At 40.4% G+C, this 26243-nt stretch overlaps 1 protein-coding gene across 2 annotated transcripts in view; it reads right to left on the reverse strand.

Moving 5' to 3' along the window:
• CDC23 (cell division cycle 23) overlaps window positions 1-23821 on the reverse strand; it is a 29514-nt gene extending 5693 nt beyond the window's left edge. Inside the window, exons 1-12 of one of the 2 annotated variants that reach the window (XM_089693956.1) lie at window positions 23668-23821; window positions 20316-20388; window positions 18239-18376; window positions 14576-14618; window positions 9724-9829; window positions 9510-9642; window positions 7352-7529; window positions 7172-7269; window positions 7010-7091; window positions 6776-6929; window positions 1431-1550; window positions 1274-1349 (exon numbers count right to left, since the gene is read on the reverse strand). In XM_089693956.1, coding sequence (XP_089550082.1) covers window positions 1274-1349; window positions 1431-1550; window positions 6776-6929; window positions 7010-7091; window positions 7172-7269; window positions 7352-7529; window positions 9510-9642; window positions 9724-9829; window positions 14576-14618; window positions 18239-18376; window positions 20316-20388; window positions 23668-23774 — 1308 coding nt within the window. In that variant the 5' untranslated portion in view covers window positions 23775-23821. Of the gene's footprint in view, window positions 1-1273; window positions 1350-1430; window positions 1551-6775; window positions 6930-7009; window positions 7092-7171; window positions 7270-7351; window positions 7530-9509; window positions 9643-9723; window positions 9830-14575; window positions 14619-18238; window positions 18377-20305; window positions 20389-23667 lie in introns of those variants that run through there. The other variant, XM_089693963.1, reaches the window with a different exon arrangement.
• Between the last annotated feature and the right edge of the window lie 2422 nt (window positions 23822-26243).

Consider the following 26243-nt stretch of genomic DNA (forward strand, 5'->3'; position numbering starts at 1 on the left):
GGAAAGTTAAGCGGCACAAATCCTTCATAGCAAGCAATTAACCCATGCAGCAGCAGAAGTTCACTGCTGTGAACAGAATCTGACATCCCTAAAGGAAGAATTCTTACAGCAAGGATACATTTCATTACAGGTAAATTATGTGGCTGGTGCAAACTATTTTAACTAAACTTCAGTTTTAAGAATAAAAATACAGAACATACTATTACTTTACCAATAGAACAACACTGAACATAAAAAACAATGAACAGAAAGTGCCAAATGTTCCCATGACTTATATGTCACAGTCCTGGAGCGAACAAATGCTAGCTTGAGAAGGGGGAGGGAGCATTTGGCATGGAGATATCCCCAACATGCGAACGCTTTGCCAGTGGGAGGCAGCACTGAGTGAGAATGTAGCAGCCAATGTGACTGTATTGACCGTTCGCATTGTATGAGATAGAAGGATGCAAGTCCCTCCAGCTTGTGAGAAAGGTGAATTTAGCTCAATCTCTCTCATGCAAAACTGACACACAGACTGCTGTATTCTTAAGCAGTGACGGCTTTACTAAACAATAGCCCCAGCATTTCAGCTAAATCCCCCCAGTGACATTAGCTCTCAATCGCCCCATTGCAAGAGTTTATATTGCCATGGCCACTGAAATACCCAGCCCTGTAAAAAAAAAAAAAAAAAAAAAAAAGACTAACTGGAGATTCCTACCTGAGCCAAAACAATGACTGCCCTCTCTAAGGTAGGCAGGTACATAAAAAAAAAACACTCACTTCAAATAAAGATGTTTTTTCCTGAGTGCACTTTACAATTATAACCTATATCTAAATGGTTAGCGCTTCCGCCTGGCAGTACTAGGGTCGCTGGTTCAAATCCCAACCACGGCACCGCCTGCCTGGAGTTTGCATGTTCTCCCTGTGCCTGCGTGGGTTTCCTCCGGGTACTCTGGTTTTCTCCCACACTCCAAAGACATGCTGGTAGGTGAATTGGATCCTGTCTAAATTGGCCCTAGTATGTGTATGTATGAATGAATGTAAGTTAGGGACCTTAGATTGTACACCCCTTGAGGGTTAGGGACTGATGTGAATGTACAATATATCTGTAAAGCACTGTGTAAATTGGCAGCGCTATATAAGTACCTGAAATAAATAATAATGTTAAATGATTTGTTACCGCCACCATCCCCCTTTACCAACATGGGCACGTTATAGCTGGTTAAAAGGACTGTATAGTACTAAGGAGCATCAATTAATAGCCACATAAACCATATCAAATGAATGCACATACTTTTTTAGCTTCAACAAGCTGGTTGAGCTTTTCATAGCATTCCCCCAAAGCAACAAGCATCCGAGAGTCATTCGGTCTGAAAAATGAGAAATAAACATGTTGGTTTCTTTAGAACACAGCTACAGTTGTTTTCTTTTGGAAACAGAAGTGTTAATACCTGAGTTGATGGGCACGTCTGTAATAATAGAGACAATAAAATGGCATCTTTAGGATCTCATAGGTCTGCCCCAATCCATACCAGGCTCGATAATCTCTCTTATTGACTTCAATAGCGTGTCTGCAAAACAGATATACAGAAAGGGCTACAAAATAAGACACTTTATAAACTATAGAGCGCTCTACAACTGGCCTGACACTTTGTACTAAAATAGAATGCAATTCAAATAGTTATTAATGTACTGATCAGCTGCAATAAAGCAAGTAAACATGACAGCCATTTTTTCAGACCCAACTGAAAGCTCAACTGAACCTTCGGTCAAAAGCTCATGTTCCTTTGAGTGACACACCTACTGCAGAGTCATATCTATAGCTCTGAAATTAGCAAAGCTCACACCTCTCGCTAGAGAGCACTCAGGACGGTGGTTTTGGACATCTGCAGAGAGACCACTGCTTCACCACAGAGAGTAAAACAGACCATAGATGAATCGAAAACCAAACAAAATGTGTGTCAACCATTGAATCATTTTTTGCATCTTTAGTGTGCCAGCTGCAACACATGATTTTCGTGCTGCAAGTCAAGTGCCTAATCCAATGTGTTGGTTTTTTGTTTTTTAGAAAAAAAACAAACAAATCATGGCACAATTGTAAGAGCTATTTGCATTTTCTGATCAACAGAATGTTTGGTTTTCGACTCATCTATGGCTGGTTTAAGGGAGCCTGCTCTGCAGATTGCTTGTAATTAACAGGCTTTTCTAATCAGGATGTAGTTGCTTCCTAATGAAATCAAGGCCGCAAAAACTGAAAACAAATGACAGGTTGCAAAAGATAGCAGAACAAACCCCAAAAACGTCTTCAAAATGTATTAATAGTAAAAAGGTCTGGTACAAGCATGTAGGCCCATTACAAAATAATCTAGAGTGGGTGACTGGGGACAAACAGAAGGCAAATTTATTACATACCTTCTTCAGCTCTGTATATACAAAGGAGCATGGGGGAGCTCTTGTCCATAATGGGCATGGTATTGACACAGCTCCAGATGATCCACATTCGCTCACAATTGATATGATTCAGAAACATTTCGACAGAATAAAGGTGAATAAAGCACCTGGACCAGATGGCATACACCCACGGGTCCTTAAAGAATTGAGCTCTGTCATTTCAAAGCCATAGTTTGTAATTTTTAGGGACTCCTTAATGACTGGCAAAGTACCACTGGATTGGCATAAGGCCAATGTGGTGCCAATATTTAAAAAGGGGTCAAAATCTTTACCAAGTAATTATAGACCTGTTAGTTTAACTTCTATAGTTGGGAAGATACTGGAGAGTTTAATAAAATACCAAATAGATGAGTTCTTGCTGGAAAAAAATATTTTAAGCAACAGACGGCATGGATTCATGAAAGACAGACGTTGTCAAACAAATACGATTTCTTTTTATGAGGAGGTGAGCAAAACCTTGGGGTAGCTGGCTGTGGATTTGGTATACACACGGCTAATGTGTAAGGTAAAGTCTACGGGCTTGGAAAAATCTGTATGTAAATGGATAGAAAACTGGCTAAAAAGATCATATTCAGAGAGTAGTGGTTAATGATTCATACTCTGAATGGTCTAGGGTTGTCAGTGGTGTACCCCAAGGTTCAGTGTTGGGACCCTTACTTTTTAATATATTTATAAACAATATAGGGTCTGAGATTAAAAATCCCATTTCAGTCTTTGTAGATGACACCAAGCTGTGCAGTGGAATAACGTCCTTACAGGATGTCTTCAACTTACAAGCCAACCTCAATGCACTGTTTAATTGGGCAACTATGTGGAAAATGAGGTTTAATGTTGACAAATGTAAGGTGATGCACTTTGGGGCTAAGAATATGCATGCATCATACATACTAGGGGGAGTACGACTGGGGGAATCAATGGTGGAGAAGGATCTGGGGGTTCTGGTAGATCACAAGCTTAATAATGGCATGCAATGCCAAGCTGTGGTTTCTAAAGCGAGCAAAATCCTCTCTTGTATTAAAAGAGGTATAGACTCCAGAGAGAGAGAGATCATTTTACCCCTGTACAAATCATTAGTAAGACCTCATCTGGAATATACAGTTCAATTTTGGGCACCAATTTACAGAAAGAACATTGGGGAACTGGAGAAAGTACAGAGAAGGACAACCAAACTGATACGAGGCATGGAGGAGATCAGCTATGAGGAAAGATTAGAGGAACTGAATTTATTCTCTCTTGAGAAGAGGAGATTAAGGGGGGAAATGATCAACATGTATAAATACATCAGTGATTCATATAGTGAACTCGGTGTAGAGCAATTCACCCTGAGGTCATCACAGAGGACAAGGGGGCACTCTTTACGTCTGGAGGAAAAGAAATGTAATCTTCAAACACGGAAAGGTTTCTTCACAGTGAGAGCTGGGAAAATGTGGAATAGACTCCCTCAAGAGTTGGTTCTGGTCAGCTCAGTGGATTGATTTAAAAAAGGCCTGGATTATTTCTTGGACACACAGAATATAATTGGATACTAACATTTATAGGTAAAGTTGATCCAGGGAATATCAAATTGCCTCTCAGGGGATCAGGAAGAAATTTTTCCTCTGCAGGAGCAAATTGGATCATGCTTTGCTGGTATTTTTTGCCTTCCTCTGGAAGGTGTAGGATTACAACTTTTTTTTTTTGGTTGAACTGGACGGACTTTTGTCTTTTTTCAGCCAGACTAACTATGTAACTAATGAAAATAACCAGTAAGACATTCAATTCTATTTTAATGCACATGCAATGCATTCAAGTGATGTAAATGAAAGAGGCAGCTGCTCTTACACATTGGGTCAGCAAAAAATATACACTATATTGCCAAAAGTATTGGGACGCCTGCCTTTACACGCACATGAACTTTAATGGCATCCCAGTCTTAGCCTGTAGTGTTCAATATTGACTTGACCCACCCTTTGCAGCTTCAGCTCTTTTGGGAAGACTGTCCACAATGTTTAGGAGTGTGTCTATGGGAATGTTTGACCATTCTTCCAAAAGTGCATTTGTGAGGTCAGGCACTGATGTCTGACGAGAAGGCCTGGCTCGCAGTCTCCGCTCTTATTTATCCCAAAGGTGTTCTACTGGATTGAGCTCAGGACTCTGTGCAGGCCAGTCAAGTTCCTCCACCCCAAACTCACTCATCCATGTTTTTATGGACCTTGCTTTATGCACTGGTATGCAGTCATGATGGAAAAGGAAGGGGCCATCCCCAAACTGTTCCCACAAAGTTGGGAGCATGAAATTGTCCACAATATCTTAGTATACTGACACCTTAAGAATTCCCTTCACTGGAACTAAAGACCAAGCCCGACCCGTGAAAAACAACCCCACACCATAATCCCCCCTCCACCAAACTTTACACTTGGCACAATGCAGTCAGGCAAGTACTGTTCTCCTGGCAACCACCAAACCCAGACACGTCCATCAGATTGCCAGACAGAGAAGTGTGATTAGTCACTCCAGAGAACATGTCTCCACTGCTCTAGAGTCCAGTAGCAGAGTGCTTTACACCACAACATCTGACACTTTGCATTGCATTTGGTTATGTAAGGCTTGGATGCAGCTGCTTGGCCATAAAAACCCATTCCATGAGGCTCTCTATGCACTGTTGTTGTGCTAATATGAAGGTCACACAAAGTTTGGAGGTCTTTAGCTATTGACTCTGCAGACAGTTGGTGTCTTCTGCACACTGTGCGCTTCAGCATGCGCTGACCCCGCTCTATCATTTTATGTGGCCTGGACTTATTGTACAGGTGGCAACCTATCACAGTACCACGTTTGAATTCACTGAGCTCACTGAGAGCGACCCATTCTTTCACAAATGTTTGTAGAAGCAGTCTGCATGCCTAGGTGCTTGATTTTATACACCTGTGGCCATAAAGGCGATTGAAACACCCGAATCCAATAATTTTGAGGGGTGTCCCAAAACTTTTGGCAGTATAGTGTATTTTAGCACAGCCAATGCATGTGTTTAGAACTGAACCATTCTGGACTTGGCTTCAACAATTGCAATAATCATATTTAATCCAATCTAGAAGAGATCCAGCTAAATCAATGATAAATCTGGCAATGAGCGTCCACATCCAAATAACCAAAATAGCATTAGGGCTGTTCAGGAGGTACTCCCTGGGAACCATTAAAGTGACACTAAACTAACATTCTTTTAGAAAATAAAATAAATGCAATGTCTAAATACAAGTAGAATGTACCTTCTAGCTCTCTTTCACTGGTTTTATCTCTAAAACACAATTTTTTCTGCTTTTCTCAGACTTCCTGTTCTAGGGTGGCTATGTTTGTTCTCCATACCCCCCTTGTGTATGAGAATGTAGCCACCCTCTCTTGCTCGCACCCAAGACTACACATCTACCTGCAGACAAATTCAGCTCTATGGGAACTGTAGTACACATACAGAGAAGTATGCGACCTGAAATAACAGCTCCTTGCTCTACACTAGTAGCAGTGAGGTGCATCAGTGAAGGATAGGGAATATGCACAGAACAAAAAAGAAAAAAAATAGAGCCAAGGTAGCCTTGATATTTTACAAGGATTGATATAAAAAAAATTGAGTTTAGTGTCATTTTAAAGTGGAACTTGTCCGCATGGCTGAGCTTAAGGGCAGATGGATTCCAGAAAGTAAATGCTACATTATTCATCTGTCCTTACTCAAGATAGCTACGGGCAAAAATGCTAGGGGGGTTGTGTTTCAAAGTGACTTTTCAACAAAATAAATCATGGGGGCATGGTTGGATGGGCGAGTTTGCTTTGAATATTAAAAATGAATTAAAAAGCGTTTTTGGCTTGTGGTCCCCAGGTGCAGTGTAGTTCTGCTTTAGTGAATGCCTGCAACATCAGATGCTTTCTTACTGCCCGCAGAGATATGTCAATTTGTTAGAAAAATCGCTCTGCAACCTTTCTTTTCCCACTACTCAATGAAAAGAAGGAACCGTGCCAGTAACCTTGGTTCACTGAGTCACACAATTAAATGAAAAATAAAAAAAAGGGCAGATTTCTCCCAGTTTGCATTTCATTGAGACATCAGCCCATCTATTCTTTACCTACTGCTGCTAAAGACAATGAGGGAATCAAAAATGGGAGCAGCCAGAATCTGGAGTAGCTGTGCAGAGCAAGCAATCAGCTTCTGTCTTTCATTTTCAAAGCTTAACTGAACAAGCTGAAGATCGAAGTGGTTTGGTTGCTCCAGATTCTGAATGCTCCAGGTTTAATACATTCTTCCCTTTACGTACTGGTAACACAACTGTACAAACCCTACTGCTTACATAACATAGGTTAGTGTTCCAATCCGCTTATATACCTATATGCTTGTATTGCCGCAGAGGTGTTCTTCATCTCCATGTATTCGTGACCCATCAGCGTCCAAGCACCAAGATATCGAGGATTGAGCTTTAACGCCCTTTGAAAATACAAAGCTGCTTTCTCATGCTGGGAGCGCAAACTATAATAATTGCCTATTAAAAAAGGAGAATTAATTTGGAATAATTGTGCTAGCTAACTGGATGTCAATAATATGTTTGAAGTGCTTGCTCACCAATCACACAGCATGTTTCCACACGATACTTGTCAATATCACACAGGTTGTGTGCCAAGTAGCTCAATTCTGGCTTCAGACCCTTGTAAAGGAAGAATGTTACTGGAGCAGAAACATCTGAGTGTACAATAAAACATAAAACTAGAATATAGAGTGCCTTACTCTGACATACAGGAGGTTTGAAAATGTGTCCATGTTTTCTATTCTATAAGGATCCTGCTTCCGTAACTCATTGAAAATAGAGAGAGCTTTATCAATATCTGTTGAAAAAAAAAATAATTATGCATTATGAATGAAAACATGTTTTTAACCTTTACATATACCAACATCAACTGGCCTTACCTCTAATGTTATGGTAGGCAACAGCAATCTGGGAAATAATATAAGTGCTCTTGGAGAAGCCAGCGTCAATAAGGCTTTGATATTTTTGTAGGGCCTCTTCAATAAGCTGCTGCTCGGTGTATATGTGTGCCAAGAAAAACTCCTTAATCCAACAATCTGGCAGAGAAAGAAACTTCAGCTGCAAAAGTAAAAAGAACAAAGCTCAGTAAGGAATACCAGTCCTATTAAAAACAGATGGTCTTCTGATCACTAGCTGTCTAACTATTTTACCAATTTTCTTTGAGGGGAGGAGCGATGGAAAGGTGAATATGTGCCGCTCCAAAAAAGGGGGTATTTAAAAGAAGCTGTTTTTACAGCATGGGTAAAAGCAGAGCTTTGTTTGAATATTCACTTATCATGAGAAAGACATGTGGATTGTTATTGCAGACATGTCTTTCTTGACCTGAACATTCTCTGGCTGTCATACGGATGCTTTAACTACAACACTTTTTGTGCCACTGAAACAGAACAAGTATAACAACAGAATTTTTTCATCTGTTAAATGACTATTTTGACACTGTTACTCAGGAGCAATTAATCCACACTCAATTAAGCAGCTGACTCTGTATCTAGGCTTTAATCTATATAGGAGAATATACACTATATGGTTTAATGTCTATTATTCTTAAAACCATATTGCCCAAACGATATGGACGCCCTTCCATATTATGGAGTTCAGGTATTTCCACTGAAGGTTATACTCTAAAATCTTATAAAAAGCCTTCTCAGAAGAAGAAAAGTTGCTAAAGGCACAAAGGGTTTGGAGTGAGAACCTGCATATTAATACCCATGGTTTTTGAATGGGATGTCCAACAAACCAATATAGGTGTGATGTCAGTTGTCCACAAACTTTTGGCCATATAGTGAATACGAGTATTGTGTAGTCTTCTCTTCAGCCAACAGGTACAGCTTTAGGCACTTTAAGGTTTCCACTATCTTCCTTTGTTGTAGAAAAGGGAAAAGTCTGTTTAAGTAGATCAATGTGTGAAATGTCACACACACCAGTCAGAGAAGAATCTCATCCCTTATTGGACGGCTCAGTCTATTGCACAGGTGTCAAACAATGCCTGCGCGCTGAATCTGGCCCTCCAGGCCATTTCATGTGGCCCTTGCACCTCTCATGCAGCTATGGTACCCCCCTCGTCTCTGTTTACACCTTGTCTCAGCAGAGAGGACAGAACTCCTCTGCCAGATCCTGCACTTCTCACTGCAGCACCCCCTGATCTCCGCCTCCCCTGGTCTCAGCATTCAGCAGACTCTGGTAACTGACTCCACTCCTCCTCTGGTCCTCCTCCAGACCCTGCACTGTCTGCTTCCCAGCTCTGCCCCCAAAGGGGGTGCACAGTGATGTTAGGGAGAGTGGGGATTCTTGACACCTGATGTATTGGCGGTGGGGTGCTCTAGTCTTACAGATTCAACTGGTCCTTTGAGAGCAACCATAATGCTGACATGGACCAAGATGAAATGGAGTTCGACACCTCTGGTCTAATGGTTCAATCAGGCAGAATGAGCCCGCAATGGCTGTCTCTTTATATAACCTATAGTAATATATTAAAGCATGCTTTCGGAGAAAGTAAAAATTCTTCCTGGCAGTGGAACTGCCACTGCATGGGTTAAAATGCTCGTTTATGTCTGGGGGACTGTGAAAAGCACTTTTACTTACCTGATCACCACTCCTCCAGCACCTGGTACTCCCCTGCTCTCAGGCGTGGACTGTTCCTTAGCAACCTCTTGTCCAATGAGTGGGGATATGGGCTCTGCAGTGTGTGTGATGACATCAGAGGTCATCCAACTGCCTCTAGCATGCTGGAGGAAGCATGCGGGAGTGGGGGTTAGGTAAGTAAAAGTGATTTCAGACCCCTAGACGAACAAGCATTTAACCCTTGCAGTGCTGTGGAAATCCCACTGCATGGGTAGGATGTTACTTTTTCTTGGAGTTCAGTTTTAAATATTTTATTGTAAAACAAATGTATAACTAAAGTAAAAACAGATAAAATGCATTAGTTTCAAAACTTGAAAAAATAGAAAAGATTGACCTAAAGCCATTACAGTTCTTCTTTAATCACTCAGGCATTCAAAGACAACTGGCTTTCACATGCTCCAGGTAATATTTTGTTACCATTTCTTTGTCTGTAATTAGGTTGCAAAGCTCTAGCCATGTTCCCCAGTGCAAGGGCAAAACATGCGTCGCCTCCACAAACACATCCAAAGCTTCTTTAACCAGGTCCAGTTTCCGCAAAACGACCCCATATCTACAGACAGAAAACAAAAAATGATTTCTGGAGGAAGAATCATGCATACAGCAAAAGAACACAGGTTCGCTTGCAACTTACAGATAAAGTCCAAATCCATCCAGTTCTCTGGCTTTGTGCTTCTTACTAAGCTCTACACGAAGCTCACGAAGAGCCTCATTCTTCACTTGGCCTTTCTCCAGAGGACCTGGAAACAGATGGTTAAATTCCCTGTCAGTTTTTGCTTTGTGTCCCATTGAGAAAAATTCCCTTTACTTTCTTTCCTGGTGAAAAAACAAGAAGGGAGTGGAAATCATTCCTTTTTAGAACTTTCTATTGACAGTTGTCAGAACTGATGTCCCCAATGGAAAATTAGTCTAGTCAATTTAGTGGCAAAAGTGAGAGCAAACTGACACAAAATTTATTTTTCTAACCTTTAAAAATAGCCTCCTAATTATATTTGTCTTTACATTTTATTAAAAGGAGACGTGTGGACTTACAAAAAACCAAAAAAAAAAACCAAAAAACACACGCACAAAAAAAAAACAAAACAAAACACATACTCACCTCCTTGCTGCAGCATAGGTCGGATCTGCAGCTGTCCCCTGCTGGCTGTAAGCCTGAGAAGTGAGCAGTCACATGACCGCTGATCACTCAGTCCTTGGTTCGTTCTGAGAAGAAAGCGGTGGCTGTCAGTCGCAACTTTCTGATCTGCCACTCCAGTGCTCACTGGAGTACCAGGCTGGGGAGGGGGCAGACACAGCTGGCTCAGAATGTCAGTGGTGCACTGAGAGGTTGAGCCAGCTGCCAAACCAGGAGCAACTCTGTGGTGTCAGCTGATAGCAGGCAATAGCCCACTGTCAGCTGATTCTGGGTCACAAGTGAGAACAACTAAGTACACTTCTGTGATCCACAAGGTTGATATGGCCAAAAAGCTTTGGCCATACTTCTCTTTTAAATGCAACCATGTATAAAATATAAATTATAGAAAGCTGTATTGCTTTTTCATACAAATAATGAAATGGAATACAAGTTATGTATACAAGTTCAAAGAACAGACCCTAGACAGCAGAAAACAAGTCACTTCTTCTGTTGACAACACAGAACTTCACTAGTCCTATCTCCCAAGTTTGCAATACACACTCTCCTCACACCAATCAAATCCATACTACATAAGCAGCAAATCATGATTACAGATAAGTGTGTACTAAATTAAACAAATGTCGGGTTTTTATTGCGTCTGTGTCCCCACTAGTAATATTCACCCTTTCTAGTCCTGGTGATCAATATCACTGGGATTAAGAAAAAAAAAAAAGAAAAAAAAATCTAAAAGAAAGAAAATCCTAAATTTTGAGCTGTCAACACTGGAGTGACATTCTTCCAACAGGGACCTTATTCCAGTGACAACTGTCTAAAGCTGACCAATTGTTCAGATTTTGTCAGTTCCACATTCGCAGTATGGGTAACCCTGCTGGCTGCCTCTCACTTGATGTCTCCAAGATGTAAGGTAGAAAATGGTTGGCCGAACAGCGGCTACATCCACTCAAATGCAGCCTCTGTTGATGTAGTCTTTCTGCATTGTATAGTGTGGATGGAGTAATCAAATTTAATAGTGCATAGCCAGCCCTAAGAGAACATTTCTCGTATTTTGGAGAGATTTCCACTCTCCTGTTTCATCTCTGGGGCAGGAAGTGAAGAGAAACCACCACAAGAGGACACAGACAGCCAAAAATGAACTGACGGGGGCTTTATCCATTTCCTACTCTATTCAAAACTAGAAATAAAGTTTTAGCTATACATACACTTTATATCCATGGAGGAAAAAGCACTTTATTTATTTCAGGTACTTGTATAGCGCCATCAATTTACATTTATATTGTACATTCACATCGGTCCCTAACCCTCAAGGGGTGTACAATCTAAGGTCCCTAATTCACATTCATACATACACATTGACATTTTGCTGCCGTGACAGCCCCGTGTTACCATTCTCCTGGCAACCGCCAAACCCAGACACGTCCATTGAATTGTCAGACAGAGAAGCGCGATTGGTTACTCCAGAGAACACGTCTCCACTGCTCTAGAGTCCAGTGGCGGCATGCTTTACACCACTGCATGTGACGTAACCAGAAAGGCTGCCTCTTTCAGCAAGCCACACCCCTTTTCCCCTTATGAGTTCCATGTAGTAGTTTCAGCAATGGTTGGCCATCAATGTATGTGAAGGTCAAATGAGGCTTCTCATGTCTCCAATTATTCTAATAACATTTTTTTGCAATAGCACAATCCTTATAGACCCAGATATACAGATAGTAACTTTCTCATGGAATAGATGCTAAATATAGATAGGAAGGACATAAGGACGAAACATCAGCTTAAGGACATAAAAAAAACCCTTCATAGTTACCAGGGGTGTGGAAATTTGTGAAATAACTACTTGTCCAGGGACTAAATTGGGGCCCCAGTCTACTTGTCCCTCATGACATCTACTTGTCCAGATAAAAAAAAAATAAATTAACCAAAAGCGTATTTAAATTTGAGGTGATTGTAGGAATGTCGGGGGCTTTCAAAAAAAAAAAAGAAAAAAAAAAGGAGGCTTTATGGCGACTTAAATGTGTTATATTTTTAACATTGCGCTGTTTATCTTCTCCTCCCCTCTGTGCCTCTCTCCAGCGCCACACCCGGGGACTAACAGGAAGGAGAGAGACCTTGCAGTGTAATGAGCAATGATTAGCTGCTCGTCAGGAAAGGGTGGGTCAGGGCTTATCCTTTATCCCTTTCGCTGCCAGAGCCGATTTTGCATTTTTTGCACACGTTTAAAAAATCATTTTTAGGTCTGAAGATTACAAAAAAAACCCAAACATTAAAAGCAGAGACCCTAGAGAATAAAATAGTGGTAGTTCCAATTTTGTATGTTAATTTTAGGGCACAAAAAAGCAAATTGTCTTATTTTTTTGTAAAATATAAAAGATGAGGTTGCAGCGAGTAAATAGATATCCAACTTGTCAAACCTTAAATTTCTGCACACTCGTGAAATTGCGACGAACTTCAGTACCCTATATTTTCTATAGGTCAACAATTTTAAAGCCCCTTATAGGTCACCAATTTAGCATTATGGAGGAGGTCTGGTGCTAGAATTATTGCTCTCATTCTGGCGTGCACGGTGATATGTAACATGTTTATCGCAATCGACGGTTTCATGCGTAGGCGCCCCAGCGTGTGCTTTTACATTTGTATGTGGGGATGGTGGCCTCAATATTTTTTTCTGGGGGGAAATGGTATGTGCTTGGGTGTAACATTTATTTTTTACAGTAAAAAAAACAAAAAAAATACCACACACTTTTTTTTTTTTCAATTGTAAAAAATAAATGTTACACCCAAGCACATACCATTCCCTCCCAAAAAAGAAATATTGAGGCCCCCACTCTGGATGTCTCCCCTCTGCTCCACTGGGAATTGCATTACAATCTCTCAACGGGGATCCAGAAGTGACATCATAACGTCACTTCCAGGTCAGCACAAGAAGGGGAGCGGACATGTCCACTCTTCTCGCTCCCCTCTAGCTGATGGCAAGTCGGGCCCACAGATGGGCAAGCGAAGTCTGGGAGACCTCATGCTGGGGGTCCGGAGAGGCTGGCACTGTGTGAAGCTATCAGTGGGAGTGCTGCCGCCGATTGCTTCACCCGACAGGTGAGCCCGCTGCTTGCCCACAGCAGGGCTAAAGGTAGAAAGAAACTACATGTCTCTGGCATCGGGGCGATAGGAATCCAGCATCCCTGGTTACCCGAGCCCAATCTCGATCCAGCGATGTGCAGAAAAGCAGCAGCTCTCTCTCTCCCCCATTGGACAGAGACAGCATGTCAATCATGGCCAGTGAGGAGAGAGAAGAGGTGGGGTTGCGCCATGCTCTGTGTGTCAATAGACAAACAGAGCCAGCTTGGGAGCGAGCACACACAAGTGCCCACATAGCAAGCAGATGGCTATGGGGGCTGCTCTGTGTAAAGCCATTGCACCATGCAGGCAAGTATAACATGTGTTATTTTTAATTTAAAAAAAAATACCCTTAACGGTTTCAATCATCTTAGGATGACACTACAGTATAAAAAATCATGTGGGACTGAGATATGATAGAAGAACCAGAACATAGTCTATTTTTTTGATAATCACTAACATGGCCATTTCACAGCATATATTGAACTATAGTTTCCAGATTTTGAAGACAGTTTACATTAAACAGCAGGAGTTACAAACTTGGGATGCCTGCACTCCCAAGGGGTGTGGGATGAAATTTTAAAGGGGCAACAAAGCATGGCTTGTGTCCCTTAGTGACGAGTCATCACTCAGCTATCTGCTAGTGTGCCTTGAGCAGTCCTAGTAGCTAGTTTTGTTACATAAAAATAGTAGTCATAGTAGTCTCCTTGTTTAATCAAAATGGAAAAAAAAAAAAAACAGAATTACCATACAAATAAGAAAGGTAACGGATTTTCAGAGAATTGCTTTTAAAATTTATAAAGGAAACATCTGATATAATCGTTGAATATGGTTTCACTCTAATTCATAACTGTAAACTGTTAGATTTATTCAAGTTGATGGATATTTTGCTGTTGGAAACCTGAAGATTACAGAAGAATGGATCATGAATTCAAAGTCTGACAATTCGGAACTTATTTTTTTTAAGTTCAATTGGTTTATATTTGCTACATGCAGTATTGTATGTGGTCCAAAAATTAGAAATGAAAACACGGATTAAACATTTCCTGGGATGTGGGGCACAGAAAAGGTTGGGCACCACTGTTCTACAGCAAGATATGTGTAAGGTTAAATTAAAAAAACAAATCCTGCTTTGTTAAATGTCATTCAAATTTCACACACTGCTTTAGGAAAACAACTAAAATGCAGGCCATAAAACACAACAAAATTAAAAAAAAAACAAAAAAAAAAACAACACAATGCTTACCCAAACTATCTACAGTTTCATCATCTTTCTTCTTCTCTCCAGACTAGAGGAAAAAATGATGGTAATCTTAATTAGCTGCTGTAGTTAATGCTCTTATTTACCAGATTTAATTGATGTGTTTGCCACAACTGAAAACACAAACATACATTTTAAGTGATCAGCTCCCTCCATAGAGAGAAAGGACTTACCTGTCCTGATAACCTTAACTTCATTTTTTACATCAGTATTTGGCACACTTCTGGGTGTGTAGGATGTCTGATACCCATTTGCTCTTTGTGGTTACTTCCTTCCTCCACAGTGTCCTGAAGTGACAGAGTCTGAGTGCAATGGGGGCACCAGCATCCAACACTCCTGGAAGTGTTCAATGCTGAACATTCTTCAGCAAAGCTTGGATCTTCAAAGCAGAGTTTGGCAGAGTGAATAGCATTATTCAAAATCCCCGCTTGCAGTACTCCCAGCCAGGGGCGGACTGACAACTCATGGGGCCCCCGGGCAATAGGGGATCATGGGGCCCGTGTCCTTGGCCAAACTCAAAAAAGCCTATGAAAAAGGTACCAGGGGCATTTCTTTTGGTGGTATTTGGTTACCTCTGTGGTTTTTACTTTTTGCGCTATAAACAAAAAAGCCCGACATTTTTGAAAGAACCGCCCCTCCCCCTGATATTTTTCACTTTTGATTATAAAAAATATCAAATGAACTCAGTCATAAATTTAGGCCAAAATGTATTCTGCTACAGGTCTTTGCTAAAAAAAAAAAAAAAAAAAAAACCCAATACACTATAATAATTGGTTTGCGTGAAAGTTATAGCGTCTACAAACTATGGTATATATATATTGGAATTACAAAGCTGACTGTCACATTTCTTGAGGTGCTAAAATGCCTGGGCAGTACAACCCCCCTCCCAAATTATCCCTTTTTGAAAGACACCCCAAGGACTTTGCAGAGAGGCATGTTGAGTCCATAGAACATTTTATTTTTCGCCACAAAATTTTCTAAAATTACTTTTTGTTTTTTTACAAAGTTGTCACCTAAATGATATTGCTCATGCATGGCATGGGTATATGTGGAATAACACCACAAAACACATTCTTCTGCTTCTGAGCATGGGGATACCACATGAGAGACTTTTTGGCAGCCTAGCTATATACAGGCCCTTAAAATCCAATGATCACTTCCAGGCTTTCAAAGGGCATATTTTCTCATATCAGTTCCATACTACATATCACAGTTTCTGAGGCTCTAAAATGCCAGGATAGTACAAACCCCCCACCCAAATGACCCCTTTCTGGAAGGTAGACACCCCAAAAAAATTTGATAAGAAGCATGGCGAGTATTTTCAGATATACTTTTTGTCACAGGATTTAAAAAAAAAAAAAAGGGAGGAAAAAAATAAATTTTCGTTTTCTTTCTGTTTTCCAAAAACATGGCAGCAAATGAGATCTGCAAATCACTCAGCATGACTCTTAGCAAGTACCTTGGAGTGTCTACTTTCCAAAAATGAGTCATTTGGAGGGGTTGCTTCTACCAGGATAGATGCTATCCTGGCATTTCAAGGCCAAAATTAGAAGCTTATGCCACACATCACCCACTCATGAAGACCAAGCTTTTTCTGACACTTTTTTTTTTTTTTTTTTAACATAAAGAAAAAGTTTTTTGGGGGGTTTTTTTTTGCTAGAAAATTTACTTTGAACCCCCAAACATGTATTTTGTTAAAGCAGAGGCCCTAGAGAATAAAATGGTGGGTGTTGAAATTTTTTATGTTACACATTATTTGCGCAGAGATTTTTCAAACAGAAATCTTTTTGTTAAAAATGCATTTTAGAATTTTAATGCACAAAAACACAATATATTGCCCAATTGTTTGATAAAATATAAACGATGATGTTACGCCGAGTAAATGCATGCCAAACATCACAGGGAATTTAAATATCCCGTGATAGCAATAGGCAGTGAAGGTATTCTCAGTGTGTGTCACTTTATCTGATGATCTCTTAAAGGCAAACTGCTAAAAACAGTTAAAATAGACATGTGAGAGTCCTACATGTCAAGTGATTTGTAATTCTGTCCAGCCACCTCTGCAAAACAGGACATTCAGGAAGATGATACCACTTCAGATGCTAGAATTAAGGAACACAGTGGTGTCACTTTTCAGTCTAGACAGCCTGCTGACTAGACAAGAAAGGAGCATACACGCACACTGACAGCAACTCTACTCCCTGTGCATGCAGCAGAGCCTGATTAGCTCCGGACACAGTGGAACACCGATCATTGTACAGGACCTCTGTGCGAGGTCGCGAACATGTGATCACTGATTGGCCAATCAGTGATCACATGCAGAGTAGTAAGCAAGATGTCACTTCTGACATCATTGCTTTCTATGTGTGAAATCTGTGAATGATCACAGAGGTCACCATGGTACAAGGATATTCACAACAGCCTTGTACCATGTGACAAGCTGTGACCAATTACAGCTCACACAGTAGTTCTCAATGGCTGCAAGAATGTAGCCAAAGAGAAGGAGAAATGATTGTTTTTTACAGCCTTTATGGGAGTAAAAGCAATCAGTGTAAAAAAAAAAAAATCATCATCACCCCCCCCCCCCCCCCCCCCATGGTGACACTGTACTGCTAGGGTGACAGTATGTAAAACATAAAAAAAAATAAAAAATAAAAATAAAATAAAAATGTCAAAAAATGTTTACAAATTATAATTTTTGGTTATAAACTAATTTGGGTTATTTTTTTTTTTTTTTACTAAAAAGATAACGGAATAAATTTTCGTCAAGATTTATGATGAAATATTATTTATTTGCAAAATTTTATAAGAAAAACACTTTTTTCAAAATTTTTGGACTTTTTCATTTGCATAGCAAAAAAATAAAAATCCCAGCGGTGAATAAATACCACCAAAATAAAGCTTTATCGGTCTCAAAAAAAAATGCTAAAAAATTCATATGGGTACAGTGTTGCATGTCTGCGCAATTGTCATTCAAAGTGTGATAGCACTGAAAGCTGAAAATTGTCCTGGACATGAAGGGGGTAAAAGTGTCCGGACTTGAAGTGGTTAAAATACATGCAAAGAGAATGATAAAGAAAACACAACTGCATTACATGTGTTTTGTTTTGTTTGTTTTTTTACATCCATCTAAAGTTTAGCTTTCACATGTGTATACATATTATCACAACTTCCTAATTATGTGGTAAATTTCCCCTCCCCCCCAAAAAAAATCTATTGTTAAAGAACTATAAAATACCCAATATTAGTTCTATGATATTTTTTTTTTCTAAAGCTGTTAACGTAATCTAGTTCCATAAACTGTTGTGCATCTGAAATCTAAAGCAAAGCTTCTCATCCACTGTCAGTTTGTTAAAATGCAGGTGCCCAGAGGCAGATAAATATATCCACTACCAGAGGGACACAATAATAAGATTTATATTGTCAGATTTGTTTTATGTATTTAAGGATTTGAAGAATGTAACAAGAGGTCAAGGACTCCAATGTAGACAGAAACATTCAGAATTATAACAAGGGGATCTCACTGTTGGAGTAGCCAAGGCACATGAAGACAGGAACTGACAGTATCCATAGGGTTCACCTATAACTAAATATTTTGGGTGGACTGACCCTTTAACTCTGCAAAACACAGATATAGTATGTTCTTACCAAATACCTTGAGTACATGTACAGGAAGTAAGCTTTCTGGCTCTTGCACCCTCGAAGGAAGTAAGCGGCTCTATCATACTCCTTTAGGTCAAAATAAGACTTGGCCAGTGTATATGCATCCAGATCCTGCGCATCTTCCTGGCAAAGATAAAACATATGTTGTCAATTGGATGGAGGAGCCATTTAAAGGAAAAAAAAAAAAAAAAAAGGAGTGCAGTTATAGTAATTAGACTCCTTGTTTTTTTCCGTATATAATATGCAGTAAAGCATATCTAGCAAAAACAAATATAACACGGTTCTGGAAAGGCGACCTGTACACTTTAATTAGTGGAGCTTGAACAAAAAAAAAAGTATGTTCTGTTTGACCAAAAAGCTGTGTTCTGTAGAACAAAGGTTATAGAAATACAAAATGGTTTAAAGCTGAACTCCAGACACAAAAACTATAATTTAAATATATTCCTCAATACCTGCAATGAATATAAATCTATCTGTGCACCACATACCTTTGGAAACTGATGCAGGCCATAGACGGGTTGAAAATCGTCCGATTTCTGGGCCGAAAAAAAAAAATTGGCTGATTTTCGCACAGTTAGTGGGTAATTGGTTGGCCGTTTTTTGGGATTTTGGCACATTTTTTTAATCGGTAAAGTTGGGAAAAAAAAAAAAAAAAAATTCGGCAGATTTTCCCGCCAATGATATCGATAAAAAATCTGCGCATGAGCCGTGACCTGATAGAAGAAGAAAAAGAAAAAGAAGAGTTCCAGTCCGCTATTATATTTGACATGAAAAAGTATTGTGGTTGCAACATTGTATCTATTTGTATTTGAATAAAAACATCTGTATCCAAAATGGACACAAAGATACAATGTTGCAATTGCTATACTTTTTCATGTCAAATATAATAGCGGAGCTCTCTGCAGGGACAGAAGTAATTTAAGGCCGGCCGTAGACAGGACGACGAAAATCGGACGATATTTTTTACCGTTAGTGGTAACGTCAGCCTATTGAACGACCGATTTTTCTTTTTTTTTTTCTTTTTAAATGGCCGGTTTTCGACCCATCTATGGCCTGCATACGTAATTACTTTGTAAACGTAGCAGTGACATCACCACTGTGCCGTACATAGCCTGTGCAGACAGCAGAGCTTGGGGGGAAGGGGGGACAGTTCTCCCGCACAAGGAGCAGGGTGGATAAAAATGGATTAAAAAATAAATAAATTGTTATCAAATTTATTTGCATACAATGCTTTTGAGGTACAAATCTAAAGATAGTTTTCTATTTAAGATACTTTAATCATTTAGTTTATTCAGCATGAAATGGAGCTTAGAGGCTGTGTATTCAGCAATATTTACAATGAATTCAATGAATCCAAGCTCTGCAAGCTGAGATCACACGCACTGCATTGAAGCATTCATATAATTTCACAGTAACCATGAGAAAAAACATGAAATAAAAAGAATGAGTAGTTCTCCAGCTATCTATGATTAACCTAAAATCAGTTCTGATATCGCTGTTTTACTAACCTGACAGCTTATTATTTTAAAAAGTAAACCTTTATTTGGTTTGAAAATAATAAAGATTCTAACTACCAGCAACAATGAATCGGATTCCTTACATTTAAAGAGCACCTGTCTTTTTAGATCCATCCTGGCAGTGCCTGTTAGCGGACAACCATTCACCTGCTGCCACCACGTCCCTCACCTTGTTGTGTCACTGCCGCATCACCAGCCGTTCCATTAAAGTGAATGGCATTGTAAGTGAGTCAACAGGGCCACTGTGGGACAGAGATGACAGTTGCTCTTTAAAAATTATGATTTAAATTGAGCCTTTTCACTAGCGATTTAAATCATGATTTCAATTGTGATGTAAATCAACTTGATTTAAATCAAATCCACCCTGACAAGGAGAGAGAGCAGTTATGATCAGGTAAAGCCTCTTGATCACCCTTCTCAAAAGTAAGTAGGCAAGATAAGTATTACATATTTTCTACTTCCAGTGTACCACATATGACCTTTCTTAGCAAAAATATGAAGGTAACATTATCAGAAGATGAAGAAGTGTACATACTCAAACACACCTCAGTAAGTGTAGGCATTGGTGGTAGCTCATTTAAAGGAATGGATTCCAATGAGAATGCAAGTTCAGATGCCCTGCAAAAGACAACAAAAAATTTGTGTAACTGATAAAAATGTTTTAACAATTCCCATCTTTTTTTAAACAAATCATAGAAATTCATCATTATTTTAATTCATCTGCAGGTTAATCCGGTCTGATTTTCTTAGATCAGGGGTCTTCAAACTTCTAAACAAAGAGTCAGTTTACGGTCTTTCAGACTTTATGGGGCCAGACTGTGGCCACAGGGAGTGGAAAAGGTCCTGGAGAAAAACAGTACCCCAATCGCTGGTGCCAGCGTGAGGAATTGCGCCCCATCGCTGGTGCCAGCGTGAGGAATTGCGCCCCATCGCTGGTGCCAGCGTGAGGAATTGCGCCCCATCGCTGGTGCCAGCGTGAGGAATTGCGCCCCATCGCTGGTGCCAGCGTGAGGAATTGCGCCCCATCGCTGGTGCCAGCGTGAGGAATTGCGCCCCATCGCCGGTGCCAGCGTGAGGAATTGCGCCCCATCGCCGGTGTCAGCGTGAGGAATTGCGCCCCATCGCCGGTGTCAGCGTGAGGAATTGCGCCCCATCGCCGGTGTCAGCGTGAGGAATTGCGCCCCATCGCCGGTGTCAGCGTGAGGAATTGCGCCCCATCGCCGGTGTCAGCGTGAGGAATTGCGCCCCATCGCCGGTGTCAGCGTGAGGAATTGCGCCCCATCGCCGGTGTCAGCGTGAGGAATTGCGCCCCATCGCCGGTGTCAGCGTGAGGAATTGCGCCCCATCGCCGGTGTCAGCGTGAGGAATTGCGCCCCATCGCCGGTGTCAGCGTGAGGAATTGCGCCCCATCGCCGGTGTCAGCGTGAGGAATTGCGCCCCATCGCTGGTGTCAGCGCGAGGAATTGCGCCCCATCGCTGGTGTCAGCGCGAGGAATTGTTTAGTTTTTTTTATAGGTGCCTTATCAGTGCTCATCAGTTACCAGCCAGTCCCCCACTGTATTCCTACTGTTTGTATTGTTTTTTTATTCAAGCTCAATAAAGTGGATTGTTTGGAGTGCAGCCGATCGGACCTCTTCTGTTCTCTGCTCATCAGTGCTGTTTCATCACTGCAGCTTATCAGTGCACAATAGTGAGGGTTCATCAGTGCCCATCAGTGAGGACTCATCAGTGCTGCTTCATTACCGCAGCTTATCAGTGTACATCAGTGCCGCCCTGTCAATGGATCTTCATTAACAGACATCAGTGCCGCTTTATCAAAGCACAATTGTACCAGCTTCTCAGTGCAGAGCATTAGTGCACTGCACTGATCAATGCCCATTAGTGCAGCCTCATCAAATCACATCATCACCCAGCAGTGCAGCTACATCTGTCCCAGTATATCTAAAAAATTATTTTCCTGTGAGGAGGCATGCCAAATCCTAAGCATGACTGATGAGAGCAGTGGGGAGCTCTCAGAGTCTGATTCTGATTTAGATTACAAGCCCGTTTTAAGCAGTGGGTCTCCTATGGAATCGGAGTAGGAGGAAAGTGTGCCCACCAAACAAAGGTGGCCTGGTGAGGAGCAGGCTACCACAAGTACCGCAGTGGCATCCACCAGAAATGGAGAACATCAAGAAAGGCCAGGTACTAGTGGGGTGTCACCTCAGCCCCAAAAGGTTAGGACCCATGCTACTCTTCCATATGCCCTTCAAACCCCCCTATGGCTTCCCCCTAACTCTGGAGCAGCCAAAATCCCCCCTTTTACTGCCCAGCCAGGAGTCCAGCTGAACATAGAATTTTGCCCCCATTGATTTTTTTAATTTAATTTTTACTGATGACTTACTAAATTCAATTGTTGATCAGTGCAACCTCTATGTCCAACAATAGCCACCAACACAGATTCAAGTTATGCCCATCCCTATGAATGGAAGCAGTTAACAGTGGAGGAGTTTAGAACCTTTTTTGGGTCTCACATTTAACCACTTGCCTACTGGGCACTTCCTGCCCAGGCCAATTTTCTGCTTTCAGCGCTGTCACAATTTGAATGACAATTGTGCGGTTATGCAACACTGTACCCATATGAAATGTTTATCATTTTTTTCACACAAATAGAGCTTTCTTTTAGTGGTATTTAATCACTGCTGGGTGTTTTATTTTTTGCACTATAAAAAAAAAGCAAAAAATTAGAAACAAAGAAAAACTTTTCTTTTTATTACAAAATTTTGCTAATTTTTCTCCTTCACTGATGTGCATTGATGAGGCTTCACAGATAGGCAGCACTGATGAGGTGGCACGGATAGGCAGCACTGATTGTCAATGATGGGCACTAATGGGTGGCAATGGTGGGCGGCACAGCTGGGCACTGATCATCAGTGCCCTAATGATCGGTGCCGATCCTTCCTCTGACAATCGCCGCTTATGGGCAGTACTTTCCTCACACTGTGACAGTGTGAGGAAAGTGTAGTTGATAAACGGCAACTGCATTTAACGGTGATCTGCTGTGTCACTGGACACAGCTGATCACGTAGTAAAAGGCTGCTGTGATTGGCCTTTTACCACATCACGTGATCAGCTGTGTCCGTAGGACACAGCAATCACGGGGATCACGTTCGTCGTCCCAGGACTGGACAACCATGCTGTAGCTGTCATTCGGATATAGCGTGGTTGGCAAGTGGTTAATATGGGACTCACAAAAAAATTAATTACACTCCTACTGGTCTACCCAGTTCCATGTTGGAACAGGAAGGGGCCATTCCCAAACTGTTCCCACAAAGTTAGGAGCATGAAGTTGTCCAAAATGTCTTCGTATGCTGATGCCTTAAGAGTTCCCTTTACTGGAACTAAGGGGCCAAGACCAACCCCTGAAAGACAACCCCTCACCATAATCCCCCCTCCACCAATCCATCACATGCCAATTTACTCATCACTCATGTCCAGAACAAGATATGTAATGATCCGTTACAGCAAAAACACCCTGCGCCTTCCCCAAAATGACCCAGCATATGATAAATTGGATAAAATTTGGCCACTTATTATTTTCTCGGAGAAATTCATTCAATTATTAATCCCCTAGAAATCATCCCCCAATGACACCAGATAAAGACCTGGCACTGCCTTTGTTTACATGAATGGAGGTAATAGTGCCTAATGCCTCCTCCTGGAATATGTGATGTAGGTATCCCAGGAGGAGACAGGGGGCGGTATAATAAGAAAAAAGGTGAATCAATAAAAACATTTAGCCATTTAAAACAGTGGAGGGGGGAGTAGACCGCTGCAAAGTGCAGTCCGCATTGCAGGAAACCTTCCATAGAGCAGACACAGATCATCCCGCTCTGCTGTAACGTCTCAGCCCCTCACCATTTCACGCTGTGTAACAGGCCCCGCTCCCGGCACAGCCAGCTCACGCTCAGCAGCTGCTTCTTAATCTCCCGGAGATCAGAAAAGAGCCCACTTGTCGCCGCCATGTTTCCCAACCAGTGTCACCGATTGTGTTTTGACATCTACCAATCAGGAGCCAGCTTACTGCTTCCGCTCTACCAATGTGCATGTCACGGCCTCAAGGCAGAGCCGCCCTAGGAGAGCTCTGATAGGCTGAGATGCTCCAGAGGGTGGCGTCACGTGACTGAGCGCGAATTCTAACTGGGCGATGTAGTTGGCTGAGTTTCCTGTGTGATATCTTCATATCATATCCCATAGTCTGTATACCGCTGTGAGCCAGATGCTTGGCATGATACCTGCTATGTTCCTCAGGAGATGGAAGCCCAATGCCTCCAGAGTGTATTGGCAGGCAGGGATATCGTGTGTGTGGACTTTGCAGGGAGATTACAAATAGCAACATTTTCAGGGGCTTAACCAGGGGCGGACTGACAACTCATGGGGCCCCCAGGCTATGGGATCATGGGGCCCCTGTGTCCTTGCCCACACTCAAACCACACCCAAAAAAGCCTATGAAAGGTACCAAGGTCATCTCATGGGGCCCCTACTGACCCCGGGCCCTCAGGCAGTGCCCTAAATGGCAAGTACCTAAATGGTTAGTCCGCCCCTGGGCTTGACCACTTCAAGTCCGGACACTTTCACCCCCTTCCTGTCCAGGCCAATTTTCAGCTTTTAGTGCTATAACACTTCGAATGACAATTGCGCGGTCATGCAACACTGTACCCATATGAATTTTTTAGCATTTTTTGAAACAGATAAAGCTTTATTTTGGTGGTATTTATTCACCGCTGGGATTTTTATTTTTTTTGCTATGTAAATGAAAAAGTCCAAAAATTTTGAAAAAAGTTTTCTTATGAAATTTTGCAAATAAATAATATTTCGTTATAAATTGTGGCCAAAATGTATTCCGTTATCTTCTTAGTAAAAAAATAAATAAACTAAATTAGTTTATAACCAAAAATTATAATTTAAACTTTTTTTTAAATTTTAATTTTTTTTATATTATGTTTTTTTTTTAACGTACTGTCACCCTAGTAGTACAGTGTCACCATTTCTCTTTCTCTCTGGCTGCATTCTTGCAGCCATTGAGAACTACTGTGTGAGCTGTGATTGGATCAGAGTGCTGCTCGCTCCCAGAAAGCACGCACAAGCAGGGGGCAGGAAGGCCATTTATAAACATCCACCCGACCCTGCACTGGAACTGTCCGGCCGTTTATATGCAACGGCCGGACGGGAGGTGGTTAAAGTGTATCTAAGTGCGACTTGGCATGTGATTTGCATGCTATGCAACTTGCAAATCGCATGCCAAGCGCACCCTCTTGGCCGCAATCAGAGCGGTCATAATAGTGCGGGTCCGACTTGCTCATAGCCACACCGATTTCTAAAGTAGTACATGCACTACTTTTGGTGCGAATTGCATAGACATCTGTGTCAGATGTCTTGCAAATCGCTCTTGAAATTGGCATCTCACCCGACTTTGAAATCCTGTGACTTCACTGTTGCAGCTTCAGCTAAGCGTTTTGCAGTACATTTGGCAGAAACACACTATATTATTATTATACAGGATTTATATTATTATACAGGATTTATATTATTATTACACAGGATTTATTTTATTATTATTATACAGGATTTATATTATTATTATTACACAGGATTTATTTTATTATTATTATACAGGATTTATATTATTATTATTATACAGGATTTATTTGATTATTATTATTATACAGGATTTATATTATTATTACACCAGATTTTTATTATTATTTCACAGGATTTATTTTCTTATTATACAGGATTTATATTATTATTACACAGGATTTATTTTCTTATTATACAGGATTTATATTATTATTACACAGGATTTATTTTATTATTATACAGAATTTATATTATTATTATTACACAGGATTTATTTTATTATTATTATTAATATTATTATTATTATACAGGATTTATATTATTATTATTATACAGGATTTATATTATTATTATTACACAGGATTTATTTTATTATTATTATACAGGATTTATATTATTATTATTATTATACAGGATTTATATTATTATTATACAGGATTTACTTTATTATGATACAGGATTTATATTATTATTATTACACAGGATTTATTTGATTATTATTATTATGCAGGATTTATATTATTATTATTACACCAGATTTATATTATTATTATTATTTCACAGGATTTATTTGATTATTATTATACAGGATTTATATTATTATTATTACGCAGGATTTATTTAATTATTATTATACAGGATTTATATTATTATTACATAGGATTTATTTTATTATTATACAGGATTTATATTATTATTATTACACAGGATTTATTATATTATTATTATACAGGATTTATTTTATTATTATTATACAGGATTTATATAGCGCCAACAGTTTGCTCAGTGCTTTACAATATAAAGGGAGACAATGCAGTTCAATGCAAGAGGGTTTGGAGGGCCCTGCTCCTTGG

Source organism: Staurois parvus, unplaced genomic scaffold (genome assembly GCF_062004578.1).
Source record: "Staurois parvus isolate SC_StPar_1 unplaced genomic scaffold, SC_StPar_1.0 ptg000025l, whole genome shotgun sequence".
NCBI classification, from domain to species: domain Eukaryota; kingdom Metazoa; phylum Chordata; class Amphibia; order Anura; family Ranidae; genus Staurois; species Staurois parvus.